Below are 26,324 nucleotides of genomic sequence, written 5' to 3'. Positions count from 1 at the left end.
AGGCATTAAAAGTTATGTTTCTTTAGTATCAATTCAATGCATTCATAGAAAAATAAGCTAAAATGTATTATTTTCTATTGCAGTATGTTATTACAGCAAATTAATTACTAAAAGAAGAAAAACTACATACTGAGTTAATATAATGGTATAATATTGAAATTCACCCTCCCATCCACAAAACTGGAAGGTGGGAAAGGCCTGATAATTTGACTTTATTACTTGAAAATGCTCTCCTTGCCTCCATCAGAAAACTGTAATTCAAATTATATAAAAAACATGGATCAGGAATCTATTGCAACTGAGGTACAGATTTATCCTTCAAGCATCAAATGTTTTTATGTTTTCCATGTCCAAACAGTCCATGAATCTTGATGGTGGACTGATTCCAAACACTGGGTATATAAGTCAAGTAAAATATGTGTCCTTAATCAACAAGGATCAATCTTAGACCAGTGTTTTTCAGCCCTTTAAGTTATGTGAACTTCAGCTCCCAGGATTCCTCATACAGCCATGTTGAAGTCCACACATCTTAAAGTTGCCAGGGTTGAGAAACACTGATCTAGACCAGGGGTTCTCAACCTTGGCAACTTTAAGACTTGTGGACTTCAACTCCCAGAATTCCTCAGCCAGCTGAGGAATTCTGGGAGTTGAAGTCCACAAGTCTTTAAAGTTGCAAGGTCGAGAACCCCTGATCTAGACTTTGATCTCATACATTTTCTTTAGATAGCAATAACAATCTTCAAGTTTTTGAAGGGTATTTATTATATTCAGGCCAAAACTCCAACTATTTTGATATAATACTAAACAAAAAGAAACAGTTCAAACATGTACAGATGATCATAACTTGGAGCTCAGGGACTTTCCTTTTTTTTTACTTTTAGACAAGAGGCTTGGATGTATCTTAAATTTATTTTTTAATGGAGGATTTTGATCAATCTGTTCAATTCTCCTTCAGTTGCGGTTCTGGGTATCTATTTTGAGAAATAAACATCTTTGCAGGTTTTCGCTGTAAAGTGCAACATGCATGGTTACCAATAGTTACCAAGCATATGTACAGTCCCATTTTAATCCCTGCCACATAGGACTCTTTAACCTAGATTACAGGCTTCACATGTTACTGCCTTTAATCAGGATAAACCAGATGCTCTCCTTTAAAGTTATCATATTGTATTTATGAGAATAAAAAAATGGTAGCTGTTTTGAGTTTACATGGCACAATAATCCTATAACCTTGTTTAAAGAGTTCCATTTGTGTGTAGAAGTAAAACAAGATGTGTAACTTTATCATGTAACCACAGACAAAAATGTGTTTCTTCCAATGAAATATAGCATTGCATATAGCTATGTTAATAGACTCTTAACAACAACTGTACTTTAGTTATGAATTGCATTTTAAGAGAAAAACGCTATGCTCAGTTTACAAGGTGTGAATCCCACTAAAGTGAAATATGTAAGCTTAGTCAGCAACAAAAATAATGCTTCTGATCTCATAGCCATGATCTCCCCCCCCCCAAAACTTGGCTTTAACCATGGCACAGGATGTAAATTTGATTGAAAAAGAAAGTTTGTTAACTCATAATTTCAGACTAGTTACAAACTTAGAAAAATCTAGGTTTTAATAGCCATGGTTAGTCCTGATGCAGAATAACTATTGATTCTCATAGCATGATAATCCATGATGGGGATTTCTTGGTTTTGGCTTAGCACAATATATACACTGCAATAGAGTCCATGGTTAAGATAATTGTGATAAATGGGCACAGAATGAAAAAGCCTCATGGAAGGCAGTGGTGTTATCAGAAATTCAATGTGTGTGCATCAAGCTGAGTATTGCCTGGCACGTCTCTTTGATGAGAAAGTTCTTTGCAGTAAAAATGATCAGAATTTGCTGCTGATGTGTAGTTAACTTTCTGTATATAATTGTATTTGTTTATTTAATGCTATGCTGTCTTTTTTCCACTCAGTTTCTTAAAATTTTGTTTGTTTATTCCAGTTTTACTGTCTAATTTTTTAAAAAATAAAATTTAATTTGCTCCTCCTCAAAAGAAGACTCGGCAGCTTAATAATGGTCACAAAACTTAAATGTGTAATATTTTCTAAACTTTCAAGAGCCATAAAACATTCATCATCAACATTAGCTGTTCTTGCCGGTTGTTCTGGGGTTTTAGAATAGATTAATGGATTTAGAAGGTTCATAAACATTTGTAGATGTTGTAGAGTTGTACTAATATGGCCGCTTTTGCATGGCATACAAGTATTCACAAGGCACTATTTTCTACCTGCATCTGCAGCACCTTAATTATTGTTTTTAATCATGGTCTATGTCAGTGATGGCGAACCTTTTAGAGACCAAGTGCCTAAACTGCAAGCCAAAGCCCACATGTATCGTCGGGTGCTGGATGGGCGTGGCTCATTGGATGAGTGTGGCCCATTGGGTGGGCGTGGCTGTGGTGGTAACAGCAGACTGGGTGGGACTAAAAAGTTCAATCAATCAATTCCAACTTTGCAAGTCCCATGAGAAGTTGAAATTGATTGATTGATTGAACCTTTTTTTTTTTGCACACGACGGAGGCCTAAAGCAAAAAGGTTTTATAAAACCCAGCTGAAGGCCTAGGACTGGGGTGACGGCACGCGTGCCCACAGAGAGGGCTCTGAGTGCAGCCTCTGGCACACGTACCATAGGTTCACCACCATGGGTCTATGTGCTTATGTAAAGCCAGGTTCAGAGCCTACAGTTTACAAAATACTTTGGTAGAAACTCCACTTTAAGCATCTCATGCAGCTTAAAACTTAAAACTTTAAAACTTAAAGCACCTTGAGGTCCTGACAGATTTCCTGCAATATTCCATAAGATCTTCCAAGAGAGCCTGATTAATCCATTAATTCAAGTAATGAATGAGATTTACCAGTGTCAGGTATTTTTTTTCTTTCTAGAAAGAGCTTCAATTTTTTTCTGATTTATAAAAATGACCCAAGTTGTTCAGAATCAAATTGTCAACAAGATTATCAAAGAGAGATCCAACCTAAAATCAAGCAGAAATTTCCTGCTTAAACAGTATAATCAATCAATCAATGGAAGAGTTTGTCTGGAGAAGTTATGGGTGCTCCATCACTGGAGGTTTTCAAGAAGAGATCAGACAACTATTTGTCTGAAATGATATAGGGCAAAGGTCCCCAACCTTTTGGGCACCAGGGACCTGTTACGTGGAGAGAGGCTTTTCCGGGGACTGGAGGGGGTGGGGTTTTGTTTGCTGCCTGCATCCTGTGGATGGAGCTTTCCTCGTTTGTGCGGACCGGTTGCTGGCATGCCGTGGTACTGGTCCACGGACCGGGAGTTGGGGACCCCTGATATAGGGAATCCTGTTTAAGCAGGAGGTTGGACTAGAAGAACTGAACGGTCCCTTCCAACTCAGTTATTCTATGTTCAAACTTCTGCCATGCCCCTTAATCTTCTTCACTGGTTCTAAAAACTCAGAATTGTTTGTCAGGATGCCATGACCTCCCATTGCAGATATCAATCTCTTGCCCTTAAGGCCTTGAAGGTCCTATTTCACAAGTGAAAACAGTGGGAACAAATCCTTTCTCCCTTCCCATATATTGCCTTCCTGAAACAGAAGAGGAATCTCTCCCTCCCCTTCCTTGTTATCTACCGTTTTAGGAAGTCACATCTCATTTGCACACATTGTCTTTACACTGCTCTCAGTGGAATGGCCATTATCTGTTTGAGGGGGGAGGGGCAGGGGGCATTTGAAAGAAAAAGATTGGCAGGCACTTGCAGCACAATTCATTTTTCTTTGCTTTAATGTCTGACAGTGGAAAAAGCACTGATTGTAGAGTTTGTACAGCTTACAAAGGAGAATCAATCTCTCTCTCCCTCCCTCCCTCCCTCCCCCCTGTTTTTCTCCCTCTCCCTCAGGAAAATTTTGAAACATTTCAGAGCTTTAGGACATCAAAAAAAACCCTGATCTTTAAGATTTCTTAGGGATCTTAAGATGGTAGCTTGTCTGTGCATGTGTGTACTCAGGATTTGTGCATTGAGATACAGGAATTATATTAGCAAACCTAGCTTTTGCTATACGGCACAATCCTATACTTTCTGATTTTGTAGAAACCTTAGGTGTTTAAATAATATCTACTTTCTAGCTTTTCATAAACACTGATTTGGATATTGTGCTTGTAAACAGTAGGTGGCAATATTATTATTTGATTCATTAAGATTTTGCTTTGAAAAATTGGAAAATTCCCTTCTCTCTAGTGGCAAAAGATTGAAATTTAAATGATAAAATAGAAAAAGTTAAAAACTGAATGTGGTAATCTGTGATGGAATAAGTGCGATTGTTCCATCTAGAAATTTTGTACTCCATTAAATTTGTATTCTACAAGCAGGCACAATAGATGTTTCATTTTCCAGTGATACATAGGTTCTGTTCCTATGACATGCTAAAATACAGAGTTCAATTATCAAAGATAAGTCCATATTATTCCTATCCATACTCCACGTGTTTTTTTAAACTTTCATTTTTTTTATCTAGAGTGGAAATTGATGCCCCCTGAATACATTTTCTGTTTCCCTGCCATTTTGTTTTGTTTTTAATCTGGATCATAAAATATTATGTACTGTCCCTGTTATGTCATTCAAGTGAGATTGCATTCATCTATTTGCTATATTTATTTATTTATTAAATTTATATGTTGCTGTTCTCGCCGTCACACAATTCTGACATACTTAGGAAAGACATCATGAAACTATCAACTGTACCTGTAAGCAACACTTATATATAGAACTTTTAAGTTTAAGAGTTTGTTGGAGTTGAGTAGCTAATAAATTAAATAAGTAATAGTCTTTATGATCCTGCTTTTTCCTTTCAATTCTGCAAAGCTAAACTCTCCAGTTTCAAAATAAGATATATATGGTCCCAGGAACTCATTGCTTTTCTTGAACTAAAGTTCAGCAAAGTTTCTTTCTCTCTTTTTTTTTGGGCAGAGCAATATGTAACATAATTATTTAAGTTATCTCATTCACTGTTTAATGCAGAATCCAAATTAAAGAGTATCCAAAGATCTGCCAGTAGATGGCAGCACAATGTTAGAGAGATCTGAATTTTTGCAGCCCAAACCTGCAACCGTAATCTCCCCAGCCTTTCTCTAATACATATATTGTATGAAAGTAAGAAACTCCATCTGTAATTGGCTACCCTAACAAGTGCCTTCCACTAATTTAAGGCTATAATTCCATGTCCTGCATTTTTAGAACAATAAAGAGATATTGAATTCATATTTCATCCATCCATCCATCCATTTATAATATTTACTAAAAAGCAGAGACATCACCCTGCCAACAAAAGTGCGTATAGTCAAGGCCATGGTTTTCCCAGTTGCAATGTATGGCTGTGAAAGTTGGACCATAAGAAAGGCTGAGCTACAAAGAATTGAGGCCTTTGAACTATGGTGCCAGAGAAGACTCCTGCGAGTCCCCTGGACTGCAAGGCGATCAAATCGGTCAGTCCTAGAAGAGATCAACCCCAACTGCTCTTTAGAAAGCCAGATCCTGAAGTTGAAACTCAAATACTTTGGCCACCTAATGAGAAGGAAGGACTCACTGGAGAAGAGCCTAATGCTGGGAAAGATTGAGGACAATAGAAGAATGGGACGACAGAGAATGAGGTGGCTGGATGGAATCACCGAAGCAGTAGGCGTGAGTTTAAATGGACTCCAGAAGATGGTAGAGGACAGGAAGGCCTGGAGGAACGTTGTCCATGGGGTCGCGATGGGTCGGACATGACTTCACAACTAATAACAACAACTAATCCCAAAATCCAAAGTTAGTATGATAAATAATATAACTATCAATCAGTACTACAGGGAGTCCTCAATTTACAACCGTTGAAGCATTGCCATGGTCATGTAATTAAAATTAAGGTGCTTGCTTGGCAATTAGTATATATTTATAACTGTTGCAGCACCCCAGGTCTTGTGATCACTATTTATGAGTTTCCCAAATGGTTTCTAACAAGTAAAGTCAATGGGAGAAGTTGGATTTGCTTACTACCTGATTCACATAACAACTGCAGCAATTCACAGTAACATAGCAAAGGTCATAAAATCAGGCACAACTCACTTAATAATTTAGCAATCAAATTCTGGTCCTAGTGATGGTTGTAAATCCAGGACTTCCTGTATCACATTGGCCCTCATTCATCTTTTTTTCAGGGATAAATATATTGCAGTTTTCTCTGATCATCCAGATTGCTTTTTTGGGGGGGGGAGTGCTTTTCTAAGGAGGTTTCCAGTGTCAGTCTATTAATCAGCATATTAATTTTGATTTTAATCTAGATTTTTAAAAAAGATCTTTTAAAAAAGAGTTGAAGAACAGAGCTATTAAGGATGAATGACTGTTCAATCCCATTTAATGAAGATGTCTTCAAGTAGAATTACCGAGAATAGCATTTTGATTTTTAGGAGTTGCATCAAGCTGATTAAGCAACATGAGAAAACATTTCCTGATCATAACCTGATTAGATTTTACAGCTTCTTACAAAAACCTTTTTGCAAAATTAAAAAGAGGTGGAGACTTCTAAAACAAAGTATGACAACCTGCTGATCCATATTTAAGGTGAAGATTTTGGGGGGTTAAAGGCAGATTATCTTCATGTTATAAAGCTGGGCGTTTTGAAGGTACTTTCTTAAATGACTCAATCAGGATGGTAACCTAAAGGACAGAAAGAGATTTGCTAGAGTTTCTGGGTTACAGGAGTATTGATCATAAACTTCCGTTAACTAAGGTGAATAATCTTGCAACGTCTCTCTTGCTGGTACACTCTTTTCTCCAGTCAAGAAGCATGTTAAACAAGACTGTAAGGCAAGATAGTTATTCAAGTTTTTCTTGAATATACATATGTATATATATATGTATGTGTGTGTGTGTGTATGTGTGTGTATGTATGTATGTGTGTATATATATATATATATATATATATATATATATATTCTGAGGTTTTTGCGGGTGTTTGTATGTAGGTCTTTGGTTGTTCGGGTTTTCTCCCGCGTAAAATTGGAAGTGTCTTGCTCCTCGAAGCACGAAGCTGAAAACACCAGCCTGAAGATGACGAATGGGACTTCGTCGAAACGTCGCCAAGACACTTCCAATTTTACGCGGGAGAAAACCCAAACAACCAAAGACATTATATATATATATATATATATATATATATATATATATATATATATATATATAGTGCTATTTGATACACCCTGTCGACCCAAATATGGGAGAAAGAAATCTTTTGCCTTGTATCAGCTCAAACTAGAGCCATCCACAGGCATGTCAGTCACAACTGCGACATCGTATATATTTCTAAAATTTGGATTGCTAGCAAAGAATTAAAGGAGAACTGGAATAGCTATTTCGAACTTTTTAGTTCTTATCAACTAGACATACCTTTTCTGAGATTCGAACCTGCAGGGCTGTCAGGGCTCAGTGGGAGTGCCAGGATCAGTGCCAGGCTCCAGCTGGAGCTCGGCGCTGATCTGGGTGCTTCCGCTGAGCCCAGAAGAAGCACCAATCAGCTGGAACTAGCACTGATCCTGGCACTTCTGCTGAGCCCAGAAGAAGCACTGCTCAACTGGAATGTTGCAACATCTCCAGAGTCTTCTGATTTACATTCAGATGCTTGACAACTGATTCATATTTATGACGGTCACAGTGTCACACGGTCATATGAAGTGACCAAAACCTGCTGCAGCCACCCAGCAGACGGGGGGAATAAAAACCAAACACCCCCCACTCCACCCCCCCTGCCAATCCTCAACAGAAATGCTCACAACAATGAAAACCTCAGACAGGAGGAAGAGCACCGCCGGGCGGGCAGGCAGGTGTCTTGCTCGGCTGTGGCTTGGGGGGCACTTTTTTCAGTGCCATTGTAACTTTGGACAGTCACTAAGCGAAGTGTTGTAAGTTGAAGACTACCTGTACTTTATCACTTTTTCCCCCTTTTTTGGGGTCAAGTTTTTGACCCCTTGCTAGGCGACTGGTGGTACTTGGATGTTGCCATATCCTAAAAATGGTACAATGGGTGAAAAGGTTGAAAAGCCCTGTTCTATAAGAGTGCGTGTGTGTTTGTGTATGTACTGACTGGCTCACTTAGCAACTGCAGCTACAACAGTGATGAAAAAGTATCCTTGTCACCTGTCCTCACATTTATGACCTTTGCATTTCTGTAAAGAAAAGATAGGCTGAAGCAGGATCATAAGCACAGTCATAATTTTATTTATTTATTTATTTATGAGACTTATATACCGCTTTAAGTGCAAGCACTCTCTAAGCGGTGTACACCAGTAAGCAATGTATATATATTACATATAAGCAGTGCTTTTTTTGTAAAAAAAAAAAAAAGGTGCCGGAACTCACACATGTTATACAACCTGCCTTGCCTACCCTACAAGGTTCCATCCAAAAAAGGTGCCGGAGCTCCATTCTGAGCGTTCTATGACAAAAAAAGCCCTGCATATAAGTCATATTACTTATATGTAAGGGTGTAGGTCTATAGACTCTACACATATGTTGTATAAAGTATGCTTAAGTGTGTGTTATGTATGTATACATTTTGAGAACAAGCAAGTAAATTTCATTTTTAATATGTGCCGTTGTGCCCACAGTAAAAAATGACAATAAAGGTTATATAATCTAAATTTCACTTAGCACCTGCCTTGCTTAACGACCAAGTATGGTTGCTAAATGAAAAGTATATACACAGACACACCCACGCACATCAGTGATGGCAACAGTGAAACAGCCTTGCCTTCTAATATAGTATTTTCCAGTGCTTTTTTGTAAAAAAAAAAAGTGCCGGAACTCACATACATCATACAACCCGCCTTGCCTACCCTACAAGGTTCCATCCAAAAAAGGTGCAGGAACTCCGCTCTGGGCATTCTATGACAAAAAAAAGCCCTGGTATTTTCATTCCATCTTCTGGATCTCTTGGAAATATCTGATTGGCCACAGTTAGATGTGAAATGACTCTTTTTTTAAGTTGCTAGATCTTGAGTAACATTTGTTTCTATTTCTGTTTTAGAAGTTCTAGCGTTTTCCTTTCACATACATTACAAAACTGTTGAAAGCTATCAAGTCCCAAAAGTTTGCCATCCTTGTGTTAGACCGATGCCAACAGGAATATAAGCAGTCCTCACTTAACAACTATAATTGGACTGGTAGCCCCATCACTAAGCAAAGTGGTCATTAAGTGAAACATTACATGACCACACCAACCAATGATTGATTTTGCTTGTCAGAAGCCAGCAGGGAAGATTGCAAATATTGATCACATGATTGCAGGGATGCTGCAATGGTCATAAGTGCGAGGGCTAGGTCATAAGTTATTTTTTTCAGTCCCATCACAACTTTAAACAATCGCTAAGCGTCTATAATACATATGTCAAAGGGTTTGTTTGGAGGTTCTAGCAGGGAAGTGCAGCTATCATATAATCCTAATGGAAGATTGCTACAATCCTTCTATCTGCGATGGATTCCTCTTCGTCTGCAGCTTTGGGAGGGAAGCATATGGAGCAGTGAGGTAGGATGGGGCCATCTGGTCAGCCAGTTCAGCCAAATCTATGCTAGATATCAATGAGATGACAGATATCACAACTAAATCAATCCCACATCCGTCTTCCCTACTTGCCTTCCTTTGAGCCACTGTCGTTGTATATCTTGTTCAAGGTTGTGTAGAACCATGCATAGTTTCTAAAGTTTACAATGAAGTAACCAACCTATTGATATGACTTGTTCAAACAAATATTACAACTTGCAAATATTTATTGAGTTCCATTGGCCCCAAAAGAAAGCCCCAGATGATTTTTTGGGGTGGGTCTAATATAAACCCTCCCCCGAAAGTAAGCCCTAGTTAAGGGCCTGCACGGACGGCCTGCCACTGACTCTGTCTGGTTTCACCATAGACACAAGATAAGGGGGGGGAGGATCTGCTAGTGCCTCTGTGACAAGGCGAAGCCAATGGGGCAGGGGGGATCTGACACACGGTACTGGCATACTGGTTCCTTACTGCTGCCCGACTTTTTCCACAGCCTCATGGCAGCGGCAATGGGCACAATGGTGAGGCGGCCAATGGCCGGTTTTGACACAACACAGCTGTTTGCTATCAGCCATGGCCGTTGGCTGCCTCGTGCATCGTGCCCAATGCCGCTGCCATGAGGCCTAGCAGATCCTCCCGCCTTCTGACCCATGTGCCATTATACCAGTTCCTTATTGCTGCCCGGCTTGTTCTGTGGCCTCAAGGCAGCAGTATTGGGCAAATGGCCATTTTCGGTGTAATGCAGCTGTTTGCTGCCAGCCGCCGCTTCACACATCGCGCCCAATGCCACTGCCAGGCCTACCGTATGTTAACTCTAACCACCACTGCCCCCCAACCCTAACGGGAGATGGGAAGCCCTGGGGAAATAAAGGGAAAAACTTGGGTGGGAAAAAACCGTTTTTCTCATTTGTTTCCAAAGCAGTTCCCACCCGCCCGCTTCACCACCCTCTCTCTCCAAGCCTCCGACGCTCTACCTGCCGCTTTGGTGGCTTGTAGGCAGAGCTGCAAGGTCTGACTCCGGGGTGATAGAGAATGGGCAGGTGAGGGGGGAACCTGCCCCACTTGTTCTGCAGCTGCTTTCAGCTGAGCTGCTTTGCGTTCTCCAATGGCCCACCTGCCTGCTTCACCATCCTCACTCCCTGAGCCTCCGGTGCTCCACTGCTGCTTTGGTCAGCCTAGCAACCCCTACCTCACCACCCTGCCCGTCGCCCAGCATGGCCACCTTGGGGCTGCAGGGCCTGGTCTGGCACAGGAAGGGCATGTGCCCCGCCCTCCAGCCCTGGTAATGTACCTGGTTCGCATTCTCGCTGCTGCATTGCTTCTCTACCCTATGCACAGGCCCTGCCCCAGGCCTGTGTGCTTGTGGCCTACTACCATAGTAGCGGCAAAAAATAAGCCCTCCCTGAAAGTAAATCCTAGTGCTTACTTCAGAGCCCAAAAGAAAGTAAGACCGGGTCTTACTTTTGGGGAAACACAATATCTTGTATGTTAGGTTATAGCTTTAGTTTGGCAAGATTCTGTCCATTAGATATAAGCAGATAAAGGATTGGACTTGATTGGATTTTGTTGCATTTCCTTGGGCTTGGCCCTGACATGCAGCCATTTACCTAGCCACCCTTCTCCTTTTGAGTCACCTGGCATTTGCTTCCACATTTTTTGTTTGTTGGAAGCTGGCAGGAAGTTATTAGGAAATCCTTAATGACTCATGTTCCTCTTTTAATGACAGCAATAGGACTGCTGGGAATGCCATTGCTAAGCAATGCAGTCATTTGCATTGGACCATGGTGACTCATGTGGTTAGGACACTGGATTGGGGGTTAGCAAGCCCACATTTGAGACCTGAGTGCTGCTGCACGGTGGAGTGAACTCCCATCTCTTGCTCCAACTGCTTGACAGGGATATGAAAGGAGTTTCCAAGGGTGTTACCTGGGCAACAGTGATGTCACTGGCTAATCTTTTCAACCTGTACCTTAAATGTGTGTCTCCGACATGAACAGGATGGGGGACCACATTACTTAGTGATGGACATTTTAGGATCAACTGCTGTTGTAACCTAAGATCTATTAAAGCTATTAAGCTCAAGGTTTATTTCCTTCTGAATGTTACTAATTTTCCTGTTTTTTTGACACCTGTATAGGATTACTTAATTTGAATGTCGAGTCTCATATTTTCATTAATCTGTGTAACATTTTATTTCTACTTTTGTACTGAAATTGTTCCATTTCTGTACTATTCTAGCTCTGCAACCTACGCAAATGCAATTTCTATTATAGTTTTTATATACAAAGTGTATAAATACTTATTGTCTTAAAGCCAGGCTATTTCACTAAGTTACCTTTGTCTCATTGTGCAAATAAGCATTTCTGCATAGTGCTAAAATATTTATCAAACCAGTGTTGCTTTCATACATTTCAAGCAACTACCAATGCTGTTTCACAACTTAATTGGCACCATTTTTTATTTATTAAGCATAGTTTACAACATATTATTTAACTCTTCCAGTAACAACAAATGTCCAGGTATGGAAAATATAATTAAGTGAACAATGTAGTAAAAATACATTATAGTGAAATAACTGGAGAAGTGGTTAGAAACAGCAATTCATATTCTTAACAGTTAAACAAACAATAATATGTTTAACAAACAGATTATATCAAAATTCCTGAATTAAGTATATTCTCACAGTCTAATAAACCAGCCAATATGACAATTAAATCCAAGCCTTTTGTATAAATTTAATATTGGAAGATCCTGACACATATTATAGATGTGTTTAAAGATTGTAGGCATATACTAAATAATGAATTTAGAAGATGGATATTAGCCAATTGATTTAAAAGCACTTAGGATATTATCTAGTCATTAAAAACAAATTAGCTGTTTAGAAGCATCATTTTTGGAATAATTTCAGTAGCAAAATTTGGTTTTACTTTTCTTCCAACAATATAAATATGGCTGTTAAAATAAGGTTCCATATAATTTTCATGATGACTGGAAGTATTGTTGACTTATGTTTACAATTAATGCAAAATAAAATATCAATAATATACACATCTAATGATTAGGCACTGCCATTTTCATTTTTTGGCTTCTTTGTGCAAAACTTTAATAGTAAATAAGATAATTCAAGCACATTTAAGAACATGCAAATGCCTGAAACCGCAAGCATGAAAATAGTAAATACAGTTTTTTCAGTGGGTCGGGAAATAAAACAGTCAACTGTATTTGGGCAAGGAAAATCAGTACATTTCACTACCCGAGGCATTTGATATCCTCTGTAAATGTAGTAAAATATATATATGAAGGCTACCTCAAAGATAATTCGGAAAAAAATGCTACTAGTGTATGTCCACCATAGGGGACCCTCGATATGAAACCTTTGTCTTTTGAGATCTTCAACATCCATCTTTCTGTGTCTATATTCCTGTTTTTTTTTATGTTTTCTGTATGCCACATGCATTGCCACCAACAGAGCAGGGGTAGAGACAAAGATAAGTTGGAGAGCCCAAAGTCTAATGTGAGAAAGTGGGAAATGCTCATCATAGCAGACATTTTTACATCCAGGTTGTAGGGTATTACAAGAAAAGTCTTGCTGCTCGTCTCCCCAGACCTTTTCTGCTGCAACCACAAGAATCATGACACGGACAATAAACAGGACAGTGAGCCAGATTTTCCCAATGCTGGTGGAGTGTCTGTTTACACCTCCTAAGATGGCTTGTAGAGCTCCCCAGTCCATAACTGAGTGTGTTCTTTGGTCTGTTAAGACAAAAATAATATGCCAGTTTATAAGCAGTTTCTTTCCATAATAAAAGTTTCATTTAAAATTCTCACATTTTAACTAGGCTAAAGAAAGAATAAAATTTCTGCTACAGAACTGATAGTTAATGTTAATGAATAATTTATGGAAACGGTTCCATAATATTTACCAATTATTGCTATTTGTTAGTGCCTGCAGTTGCCACATGACTGTTCCATAGAAGCAAATAGATTTAATAATCACTCCCTGCTGTGAAAATGGAAAATGTAATACCAGAAACTGAAATATTTTAGCAGCACCCTCAACCACAATAAAAGAACACATTTATTTTTTAAGAAAAGGATGCCAAGCTACATTCTTTATTCTATTCCTTTTTTCTTTAGTTCTATATTTCTAAGATTGTATGATTGAGAATACCACCACTTTTTCTTGACTGATAAGCTTCTGTGGAAGCATTTGTGGCTATGATAATTAAAAGGTATATTATTTAAATATACAACAAATATATAATATACACAATTGATACAAGTTTATTATATAGAAGTTTAAATTCCATTGAAAATGCCTACTACTAGATTTGTTTGACAAACATCATTAACATCCAGTAGAAACTTATTCTTTAAAATTCAGCTAAAATCTTCGCTTATTTACTTTTAATTATTTTTAATCATTCTTTTGTGCAACAGTTTTATGTCTCCATATAAATACACTGTCAACATAGATTATTTTTTAAAAAATAACAAGTATGCTTTTAACTCCAATATTCAGTTACCCATTCAACCACTGCATAATCTAAAATTTTATTAAACTATATTTTTAGTGTATCTTATTGTAAACCACCCAGAAACTTTTGGTTATTGAATGATTTTAAAATGTTAATAAACAAAGAAAATAAAATTCCAAATAGTTTGAAAAGAGGCACATACTAACTGGTATATCAGATCTAGAATCTTAACAATGAAGATTAAGACAAGACACAAACTTAAGGTGGAAATTTCATTGAAATTACTAATATTAATGAGATATTATGATAATAAAAAGAAATTAAAAGATGCTTGCTCCTGGGGAGGAAAGCTATGACAAATCTAGACAGCATACTAAAAAGCAGAGACATCACCCTGCCAACAAAAGTACGTATAGTCAAGGCCATGGTTTTCCCAGTTGCAATGTATGGCTGTGAAAGTTGGACCATAAGAAAGGCTGACCGCAAAAGAATTGAGGCCTTTGAATTATGGTGCTGGAGAAGATTCCTAAGAGTACCCTGGACTGCAATCAAACCGGTCAGTCCTAGAGGAGATCAAACCTGACTGCTCTTTAGAAGGCCAGATCCTGAAGTTGAAACTCAAGTACTTTGGCCACCTAATGAGAAGGAAGGACTCACTGGAGAAGAGCCTAATGCTGGGAAAGATTGAGGGCAATAGAAGAATGGGACGACAGAGAATGAGGTGGCTGGACGGAATCACTGAAGCAGTAGGCATGAGCTTAAATGGACTCCAGAAGATGGTAGAGGACAGGAAGGACTGGAGGAATGTTGTCCATGGGGTCACGATGGGTTGGACACGACTTTGAAACTAACAACAACAACATGATAATAAATATGACACTGTACAATTCATTCCTCAGGACTGCCTCTTGCAATTGTTTTCTAGGGATAGCAATATAGTTGCCAGGAAACTTTTAAAAAATGATGATAGATATGAATATAGGTAGTCCTCAACTTACGACCACAATTGAGCCCAAAATTTCTGTTGCTAAATGAGACAGTTTTAAGTGAATTTTGCCTATTTTACAATCTTTCTTGCCGCAGGTGTTAAGTGAATCACTGCAGTTGTTAAGACAGTTAAGTGAATCTGGCTCCCCCATTGACTTTGCTTGTCAGAAGGTCACAAAAGGTGATTACATGACCCCGGGACACTGCAACCATCATAAATATGAAGCAGTTGCCAAGCATCTGAATTCTGACGTGACCATAGGGATGCTGCAACAGTTGTAAGTGTGAAAAATGGTCATAAGTCACTTTTTTCAGTGCTGTCATAATTTAAAATGGTCCCTAAATGAATTGTTGTAAATCAGGGATACCTGTAATAGAAAGAGTATCCTGACCATAGATGCATTAATTATCACAAATACACTAACTGAGAAGCCAAACCATTTCTCACTTTGTATCCATAATGGAATGAAAAAAGATACTAGGTTGTTATTTGCATGTCCAAATAAATCTACGTAAAATATTATGTTTTAATTAATGAATTTTCAGGGCTTATAGGTTGCTCAAATCCACCAACGTAGAAAGGAGAACAGCTTCCAATGCCTTATTAAAAATATAACAAATGCAAAACAAGTTAAAAACAACATTATGCATCACAAAAAACTGGGAGAGATTTCAAAAGCTATCTTTAAGGAATATAATTCATTATGCAATTATTATTAATGAATGAATTTGTACTCTGATTTTGTGTTGATACAGTTACCGTATATGCCGGCGTACAAGGCAACCCGGCGTATAAGACGACCCCCGTCTTTGTCGCCGAGCCGCATTCCTAGAACGTCATCTTATACGCCGGAAACTACCAGTATTTCTGGCGTATAAGACAACTCGGCATATAAGACGACCCCCGTCTTTGGCGCCAATTTTAGCGCTCGCGGAAGTCGCCTTATACGCCAGCATATACGGTATTTAAAATGGTTTAAAACAATCTAATTAATTAATTAATTATGTAAAATGGATGTTGGCTAAACAAGTTTATGGAATAAAACATTACAGGTACTGTAGTCCTTAACTTACAACAGTTTATTTAGTGACCATTCAAAGTTACAACAACACTAAAAACAGTGACGTGACCATTTTTCACACTTACGACCATTGCAGCATCCCCATGGTCATGTGATCAAAATTCAGATGCTTAGAATTGACTCATATTTATGACAGTTGCAGCGTCCCGGGGTCATGTGATCACCTTTTGTGACCTTCTCACAAGTAAAGGCAATGGGGGAAGCCAGAGTCACTTAATAGCCATGTCACTAATTTAACAACTGCAGTGATTCACTTAACAACTGTGACAAGAAATGTCATATAATGGGGCAAAATTCACTTTAACAAATGTTTCACTTAGCAACAGAAATTTTGGGCTCAATTCTGGTCCTAAGTTCAGGACTACCTCAATTTACGATTTGAATGGAAAGATAACCTAAGGCTGAAGCAGATTGTCTCAATCCAGGAATTAACAAACTTGACAGAAAGAATTGGTTTCCTTTCAGAGTAAAGCTATAAATAATCTATATATATATAATAGATCTATAAATAACAGTACAGAATACAGGATATTTTCTTTCTATTACAACAGCTGCGGAGACAAGAATGCTACTCTATGCTGTCCAGAGGGCTATTCAGAAAAACTGATCAAATCCACATTTTGAATTTAAAATATGCTGTTCATTTGCATAAACATGTAAAATTATCTTCTTTATATTTGCTTTTGCCTTGTCCTGGATCCAGTTTCTATTTATGTCAAATAATTTGAAAAAAAACCCCAAACCTGTAACACATGCAATGTAACTTCAAACATGAATCCATCGGTAACACAGCCTACAATACTTTGATTAAAAACTTACCACGATTGTAAGGCTAAATATAAATCGGATCTTTTGATTTCAGTGGGCAAGAAACAGATGTTCCCTTGCAGAGAGAAAAAGAGAGAGATCCTTTTCATCACACAAATTGGGGTTTTTGTTGAAGCACACCAATTACTTGCTGAATCTCTTCTGGACAAAATGAAAGAAGGTAACATCATCCATTCTCCTGTCTCCCAAGGAAGGAATCCCCCTGCCGTAAACTCCCCAATTTCTCCATACAATTCAATACTGGAGGCGAATCTTATTTGCTGAACTGGGATGTGGCTAGAAAAAAAAAGCATTCCTCCAAATACTTGCCTTCTCCTTACATGTCTCTTCCCTTTCCCTCTTTTTCTCCCTCTCATACAGATGTCTTCCACCACAAATCTATAACCACCCCACTGTTTCCTCAAAAAATCCAGATTCCTTCAAGAAAAGGAAAAGTAATGCCTGTACTGATCTGCTCAGTTTAAATGCTTCTGGTTAGCTCCAACAGGCTGGATGCGCGCCTCCCTCTTCTCTGGCGCTCTCCGATTTCCAGGCTCCTTATGGATTAGAACAGAGGTGCCCAACCTTGGCATCTTCAAGATTTTTTTTAACAGAATAATAGTTGGACCTTGGAGGTTTTCTAGTCCAATCCCCTGTGGACTTCAACTCCCAGAGTTCCCCAGCTGGCATGGCCGGCTGGAGAATTCTGGAAGTCCCACAAATCATAAACTTGCCAAAGGTGGACACCCTTGAATTAGAACTTCTCATTTTCCTCCAAACACCCAATTTTTCTTCTTCTTTTTAAATCTCCCCTCCTTTCGTCAGTTTTGAGGGAGAAACTGATCGCGCGGTCCGCGCAAGCAGGCCTTCGGGCGATAGCAGGCGTCCCCTCACCTTTGAAAGCAAACTGGAGGCGGGAACTCAGAAGTCGCGAGTCTTTTGGCACCCGGCTCTCTCTTGGTCTTCTTGCGCGACGGCCAGCCGGTGCGCCCGACCGCTCCCGACTGGTTGAGGTGCAGTAGCTTTTTAATTACGCCTCCAGCGGACGCTGTTGCAAAAAGCAAGAGGCGGGAAAAGACCGAAGGCGGGCGAGAAGACAAATTAAAGGTAGCAAATTTTCCCAGTCCGGATCCTCGTCCGGAATTGTACAACTCGGATTTGCATCTGCCCAGCACCTTTGAGGCCAGCAATATGACGTGATTAGAGCTTTTTTTGAAGGCCTATTTATCTATTTTTATCTCGCAATTCAAGAAGTGGAAAATCAAACTCACTCAATCAGAAAGCATTAGCCACCCTTTGCTGCTGTAAAAATGAAATACAGGTAGTCCTCAACTTACAACCACAATTGAGCCCAATATTTCTGTTGCTAGGTGAAACATTTGTTAATTAAATTTTGCCCCATTTTATGACCTTTCTTGCCAAAGTTAAGTAACTCACTGTAGTTATTAAATTAGTAAATGGTTGTTAAGTGAATCTGGCTTCCCCATTGACTTTGTCAGAAAGTCTCCAAAGGTGATCCACATAACCCCAGGACATGGCAACCATCATAAATAGGAGTCAGTTGCCAAGAGTTTGAATTTTGATCACATGACCATCGGGATGCTACAACGGTCATAACTATGAAAAACGGTCGTAAGTCACTTTCCCCAATGGTGGTATAACTTTGAACGGCCACTAAATGAGCTGTTGTAAATCGAGGACTAAGTTGCTTCCTTGATACTAGAACAGACATGGTTTATCATCTATGCTCAATCATCCAGATTATGGTTCCCCCAAAGATGCTTTTTTCAAAAGGCAACTGGACTTTCTTGGTTTTTTTTCTTAAAAAATGTTTCGCTTCTCATCCAAGAAGCAAAAAGTTTTCAAAGAAAAAAAAATCAATAAACTCCACTTGCCTTTTGGAAAAAACACCTTTGGGAAGACATGGTTTATCATTGCCTCTCCATGAGATGTTTTCCACTTTCCCTGTTTAGCCTGTAGACTTGTTATTTCATACAGGGCTTCCAACCAAGAACCAAACTCAAACTGGACATACCCTGCTTTACTTCCCAGCCCAACTACTTCCAGAAGCTAGAAAAGAGAAATAATTAGTTCATTTCTTGTTAGGATTTGAATTAACTGCTTGGGACAGTTACAGTGCCTCAGTTATCCAACAATAAGATCAGCCTGCTTGAAGAAATGATCTAGAAAACCAAGCCCACTAAAGATGGAAATATTCCTACAGTGTCTTTTGAATGTGAATGCTAGGAGATGTGTGCTTGAAGGCATTATGGATTCTATCCATCTTGTTCCTTCCATAAAGATGTATGTTTTCTGGGCATGCTATCCTAGCTAAATATTGTTAATTATTATTAAGTTATTCCTATCCTTCACTGACTGTCTCCTGTGAAAAAGAAAAATGGAGAAAATATAAAGCTGGTCGCTTATAAATTAAATGATCTAATTCCATGCCAGAGAGTCTCAGCCAACAGTTTGTACACACCAACAGATGAGATGGGTGAGCAGGAAAATTGGATTGGCTTTTCACAGACGTGGGGATGATATGTGACTCCAACGAGTGTGCGTGGTAAGTTTCAATGATGGAAGAATACAGCTCATTTTCTCCCTTTCCCCAGTATAACAAAATATGAAAATTTAATTGAAACAAGTGAAACACATTTAATTAGTTTTAGAACAACTGAAGTAAAATGGAGATTCAGTGCTTGAGGATAAGAAAAAGATAAAATTTTACAAAACGTATACACAATACAAACTAAATAATATAGAAAGGTAAATGCTCAACCTAAATAAAAGGGGGAGGGAGGGAGTAGGATGGGGGGAGGAGTTATTAGTCTGTCATCCCCTCCAATGTGAACCCCCCTTCATTGGAGCCTCAACCCAAAATGGCAGGGCCAGGTCTTCAGGCTCTTGCGGAAGGTCAGGAGGTATGGAGCCGACCTCACTCTGGGGGACCACAAGATACGCAGGAATATTAGACATTTTATGATGCCTAATAATTAACTTTGGAAGGTCTTCAGAACCAGAATGATTTCTTTTTTACTGCTATTGTATTATTATTATTATTATTATTCATTCTAGTACAATGATGGCAAACCTTTTAGAGACCCAGTGCCCAAACTGCAACCCAAACCCCCCTTATTTATCACCAGGTGCCGGGTGGGTGTGGCTGCAGTGGTCATTGCAGACTGGGTGGGTGAGGCCTGGGCGGCGGGGATCAGTCCCTCACCATCTCCAGGGCACGGCACACGTGCCCACAGAGAGGGCTCTGAGTGCCGCCTCTGGCACACGTGCCATAGGTTTGCCACCACTGTTCTAGTACATTATTTGTTTATATTTTGTACCTGCCTAATGTTCTGTAGGATTAGTGCAGTTAATAAAATAAACACATATGGAAATTATAGAATTCTATAAAAATTCTGTGTAGAAATTATAAATTGCATATAATTGCATATGAAACATTTTTCAAATCTTGGTTCCTCCTGCACTCAATGACTTCTTTTTATTTTGCATAATTCTTTGCATCGGATTATAGTTTTGATTTATCAAAATCCTTAAGTATGTATGACTTAATACTGTACATTCTCTTAAACAACATATCCTTTGTTAAAGGATGTCACTGCGTCCATTGTCTCTGTAGTTAGCATAGAATAGAATATTCTGGTATTGCTTCATTATGGAAATGTCTCCTAACATTGTATGTTACCTGTTAGTTAAGTTTTAATATGTAGCTGAGGTTCTATCTAGCTGGCTCTGGATAGTGCTAGATTCAGTGTATGCTTTGATGTTTGATAACATCTTTTTGGTATTGCTAAAAATGTATAGTTGCAATAATAAAATAAATATATTAAAATGAGGAAAATATTTTTCTTGGCTTAAACCAGTCAGTATATGTCTTTTTCAGTCAAGGAAAAATTACATTCCATTTACTTTTCTTCCTGTTATTCCTACCCTTAATTACTCACAATCATAATATTTTTATCTAATTGTTTTTAAACCTGTTCTGCTTTGACAAGTAAAAATAAACTCACTGTTCAGGGCATCTTAATGGGTCTGTAATTTTACAAAGAATGGTTGAGTTATATTTTGCACAAAACTATTACAATTTGTTCAGTTTTGTTTTAGCATGAGATTTATGAACCTAACTGGCTATGGTTTGCAAATCATAATTTATGGCATAATATGATGCTTGAAGCTAGCCATTCTCAGATTCAGTAAATTGTGGGTAAAGCAACTATAGTTTATCCTAATGTGTGAATCCAATCTCTGGTGACCATGTACACCATCCTTGAAAGAGACAATATGTGAACTCCTAACATTGTAATATATAAATATGCTGTTGATAATTGATGTCTATGTGGAAACTATAAATGTAACTAAATTTTCCCCATGTCTTATAATTACATTAATTCCCAAAAAATTTTTGCATCTCAAGTGACTTTTAGCAGTGAACTCTATCAGCTCACAGTCTCTGGAGATGAGATTAGGTTGTGAATCACTGCCTATTATGAAAGATATACCGATGATTAAAATATGTGCTCCAGAATGATAAATTCCATGCCTATTATGTTTCAGAATATAAATATGATATGTGGTTTCCTCAGAAGTCATATATGGTATTCATCTAGCAAGAGACTACTGAGTGATGCAGTGTTCTTCCATATTCCATTTTTAAAAATCCAATCTATTTATATAAAATTAATGATGAATTTTCCAAGCAACAAAAAATAAAGTAAAAAATCTTTCAAACCTCCTAGCTATAGAGAGAATCATGTTTATCACCTTACCATATAGCTTTTTAAAAAAAATAGAGTGATTTTTTTATTATTTTTACTGTTTGTATATTGGGTTTTTATTTTTTGTAAGCAGCTTAGAGTCATTGAAAGAGAGTGGGCAGCCACATAAATTCTATAAAGGAAGGAAGGAAGGAAGGAAGGAAGGAAGGAAGGAAGGAAGGAAGGAAGGAAGGAAGGAAGGAAATGGCAACCATAAATCAGCACGACAAACATGGTTGATATGGATGTGCTTTGTTGAATGTTTAAAATAATATAAGCCAAAAAATTGTTACTTAAAATATTCTTTTGAGGCCAGCCTTTCCCATCTGGTGCTTTCCAGTCATGCAATGTCCCCATACTCTTCAATCATATCCGTTGGGTAGACTTGACCTAGAAAAATGAAATTAGCAATTTCATTTTTCCCAGTAATCATATTTTTTTAAAGCTGAAGACATTTACTTCTCTGTTAAGAAGGCATATATGCATTTCATTGTGTTCTCTTGTTCTAATTGCATCTAAATCAGTTTAAAACCTCAAGTTTAGGAGAATGTATGTAGATAGAATACAACAATTAATGTAGCCTATCTTTAGAACTGATTTGCTAATATGAGATATGCGTATTTAAAATTTGGGTCAGTGCAGTGGGTCAGTGGTTAAGATATTGGGCTTATTAGTTGGAAAGCCAGGAGCCCAGGTTCAAGACCTGAATTCCGCATGATGGGGTGAGTTCCCATTCTCACCCCAGCTTCTGTCAACCTATCATAGGAGTTTGAAAGTGTACAGATGCAAGTAGATAAATAGGTACCACTTCAGTGGGAAGATAACAGTATTCCGTGACGTCATGCTGGCCACATGACTATGGAAATATCTTCAGACAGTGCTGGCTCAGTGGCCTTGAAATGGAAATGAGCACTTACCGCTGTAGTCGGCAACAACTAGCAGAGTAAAATCCGCAAGGGCTCCTTTATCTTATATATTTAAATTTTATATTTATATTTCACCTAAGCAGTTGTCTACAGTGTAATACTAATAATACTACTAATAGGGCTATTCTATATATTTGGATGATACCACTCTAATGGCAGAAAGTGAAAAGGAACTAAAGAGCCTCTCGATGCGGGTGAAGGAGAGTGCAAAAGTTGCCTTGAAACTCAACATTAAGAAAACCAAGATCATGGCATCCGGCCCTCTCAATTCCTGGCAAATAGATGGGGAAGAAATGGAGGTAGTGACAGATTTTATTTTCCTGGGCTCCAGGATCACCACAGATGGAGACTGCAGCCAAGAAATTAAAAGACGCTTGCTTCTGGGGAGGAAAGCTATGGCAAATCTAGACAGCATACTAAAAAGCAGAGACATCACCCTGCCAACAAAAGTACATATAGTCAAGGCCATGGTTTTCCCAGTTGCAATGTATGGCTGTGAAAGTTGGACCCTAAGAAAGGCTGGGTGCAAAAGAATTGAGGCCTTTGAATATGGTGCTGGAAAAGACTCCTGCGAGTCCCCTGGATTGCAAGACATCCAAACCAGTCAGTCCTAGAAGAGATCAACCATGACTGCTCTTTAGAAGGCCAGATCCTGAAGTTGAAACTCAAGTTCTTTGGCCACCTAATGAGAAGGAAGGACTCACTGGAGAAGAGCCTAATGCTGGGAAAGATTGAGGGCGATAGAAGAAAGGGACGACAGAGAATGAGGTGGCTGGACAGAGTCACTGAAGCAGTAGGTGTTATGTCCCGAGCCTTGCAAACGGCTCGGGCGTTTGCAGGCAGTCCCGGGCAGGTGCAAAGCTGCCCGGGACCAGACAGGCTGTCGCCAGCGCCGTGCACATGCGCGGGTGCTGGCGCGGGAAAAGTATCACATTTACCCGGGAAGCGTCTATATAAGAAGCTGGGAGGTTTTGGGAGCTGCTGAAGCCATCTACTTGTAAGCTGAACGCTGAATAAAGGAAACTGAGAACTTCAACTGCTTCTCGTGTCTGCTTCCCGCCAAGGACTCAACACTGGCGACGAAGGTGGGATTGCTTTACACCGCCTGGAAAGGAAGAAGTGTAAGCTTACCCAAGTGAGTCCTGAGCGGCGGAACGGCGTCGACTCGGCAGCTACCCTCCAATCCAGTGCGCATTCGGGGGTAGGCTGGCTGATAGACCCGTCTCCTGAAGATGGCGAAAATCGGAAGGCTTTCGGAGTTCGACGTCTCACATCCAGAGCAGTGGGAGTCATACGTAGCCAGGGTGGAGAACTACTTCAAGGCAAACCAAGTGAGGGAAGAGAGCTTGAAGGCTGCCATCCTGCTTTGTGTTTGCAGTCAAGACGCCTTCGACATCGCAGAAAACCTTGCAGCACCTGTTCCAGTAGAGTCTGTCAGCTACGTAGATCTGAAGAAGCTATTGAAGGAGCACTTCCACCCCAAGATGTCCGTCATCGCATGGCGCCACACCTTCGAGCAGAGGGATCAACGGCCCGGTGAGTCGGCCAAAGAATTCATCGCCGCATTACGGAAGGCCGCCAAGAACTGCGAGTTCAAAGACCTCGAAGAACGACTGAGGGACCGATTCGTGTGCGGGTTAAGGCATCGAGATCTACAACAGAGACTTTTCGCTAAAGAAGAATTGTCCTACCAAGATGCCTTAAGGGAAGTCACTGCAGAAGAAGCAGCAGGCGGCGCTGTCAAGAACATGCGGCCGATCAGAAACAGTCCAGAGGTTGCATCCGTGCACCAGGAAGACGTCCAAAGAAACTCCGAGGAGGATCCGGACGAGGAGGTCGACCGTCTCCACCCCACGAAGGAAGAAAAACAGAAGGGAAGCTCTTCAGCTCCGCTCAAGTGCATTGGCTGTGGAGGTCGCCACAGGAGAACCGACTGCAAGTTCCGCTCCGCTACCTGCCGGGCATGCGGCAAACAAGGACACATTGCATCTGTGTGTCTGGGCCGACGAAAGGTACAACCTCAGGAAGAACCGCGCCTGAAAGGTACCAGATTCCCCAGCCAGAATAGGGTAGGGTTTTTGCGCTTCACGAAGAAGCATCCTTAGGACAGGCACACACAAGCCCCATTAAGAAAAAGCTGTCACTCAAGGTGAAAGCTACAAGTTCCATTAATCTTGGAACTAGACACAGGGTCTGCCTTTCAATTATCTCCTGCATACATTTAGGAAGATTTGTTCCGGTAGTGGAACTCAGGCCAAGTTAAGGCCTTCTGACATTGTGTTAACAGATTTTCAAAATTCAGAGTGTGTGTTTAAGGGGGAGGCCACCCTTAAACGTGGCAATACAAGAGTTTTGAAGGTCCCACTATAATTTTGATTGTAGTAATGGGTTGACGAACGGTCCTCATAGGTACTCGATTTTGGTTTGAGGCCCCTGGGGATACACGTCCACAGGACTCAATTTAGTTTTTACAACCTCCACCTCAGGAAATTCTGCCAAAAGAATTTGCAGATGTTTTCAGCCCCCAGCTGGGCACATTCAAAGGACCCCCTGTGTCCTTAAAGCTAGACCCCACTGTCACTCCCATTAGAATTAAAGCAAGAAGGGTCCCTTTTGCTTTAAGAGTAAAATTGACACTGAGTTAGACAAACTGATTCAACAGGGAATCCTAGAACCTGTTGATTCCAGTCCTTGGGAGACCCCCATTGTCACGCCTCTAAAGGCAAATGGGGACATTCGCATTTGTGCTGACTACAAATGCACTCTGAATAGGGCATTGCAGCAACATGCCTATCCTGTTCCTGTGGTCAGTCATATTCTGGCCTCCCTCAAGGGGGTGCGCGTTTTTGCAAAGCTTGACCTAGCTCAAGCGTATCAACAGCTGCCTGTTGATGATGATGCTGCTATAGCTCAGACTATTGTGACCCACAGGGGAGCCTTTAAGGTAAAAAGGCTGCAGTTTGGAGTAAATGTCGCTCCTGGGATTTTCCAAAGCGTAATGGAAAACACACTACGGGGTATACCGGGGGTTTGCCCCTACTTTGATGATGTCTTAATTTCAGGAGACTCCACACACATTCTAGCTGAAAGGCTAAGGGCTGTTCTGTTAAGATTCAGGAAGTCAGGCCTCAAGCTCAAAAAAGACAAATGCAAGATTGGGGTGCCTTCTACTGAATTTCTGGGGTTCAAAATTGATGCTGCTGGGATTCACCCTGCTGAATCCAAACGAACAGCTATTTTAGAAGCACCTAGGCCAAAGTCCAAGGCCGAACTTCAGGCCTTCCTGGGCCTCCTGAATTTCTACAATTCTTTTCTTCCTCATAAAGCTAGTGTAGCTGAGCCTCTTCATAGGCTACTAGACAAACAAGCAGTGTGGCAGTGGTCACAAACACATGAGGCTTGCTTTAACAAAGTCAAGGCCTTGCTCACTTCTAACAGTGTATTTGCACATTTCAACGAATCTCTTCCTGTGTGCATCGCATGTGATGCGTCCCCTTACGGGGTAGGAGCTGTCCTGAGGCACCTCAGGTCTGATGGAACTCAGGTTCCTGTTGCATATTACTCCAGAACATTGTCTTCTGCTGAGCGCAACTACGCTCAGATAAACAGGGAGGCTCTGGCTGTTGTCGCTGGAATTAAAAAATTCCACGATTTTCTCTATGGCAGGCATTTCACGGTCTTT

The 26,324-nt window shown here is 39.9% G+C and overlaps 1 protein-coding gene across 3 annotated transcripts; it reads right to left on the bottom strand.

Annotated features, from left to right (window-relative positions):
- Positions 1-12,031: 12,031 nt before the first annotated feature.
- On the bottom strand, positions 12,032-17,978 carry LOC120311696 (gap junction beta-2 protein-like). Of its 3 annotated transcripts, none has more exons than XM_039351489.1 (3): positions 17,839-17,963; positions 16,957-17,020; positions 12,032-13,343 (listed from the first exon to the last, which is right to left on the bottom strand). In XM_039351489.1, the coding sequence occupies exon 3, from the start codon at positions 13,321-13,323 to the stop codon at positions 12,649-12,651; it is 675 nt and encodes a 224-aa protein (XP_039207423.1). In that variant the 5' UTR covers positions 13,324-13,343; positions 16,957-17,020; positions 17,839-17,963; the 3' UTR covers positions 12,032-12,648. The 3 variants fall into 3 exon arrangements, with proteins under 3 accessions (XP_039207423.1, XP_039207422.1, XP_039207421.1); XM_039351488.1 differs by having other exon boundaries at positions 16,957-17,106; positions 17,839-17,962; XM_039351487.1 differs by lacking the exon at positions 16,957-17,020 and having other exon boundaries at positions 17,839-17,978.
- Positions 17,979-26,324: the final 8,346 nt, after the last annotated feature.

This window comes from Crotalus tigris, unplaced genomic scaffold (genome assembly GCF_016545835.1).
Source record: "Crotalus tigris isolate CLP2741 ecotype Arizona unplaced genomic scaffold, ASM1654583v1 scf7180000018371.15429387391:27106975, whole genome shotgun sequence".
Taxonomy (NCBI): domain Eukaryota; kingdom Metazoa; phylum Chordata; class Lepidosauria; order Squamata; family Viperidae; genus Crotalus; species Crotalus tigris.
The sequence above is the reverse complement of the archived record's forward strand: the minus strand, read 5'-3'. Positions and strand labels throughout refer to the sequence as shown.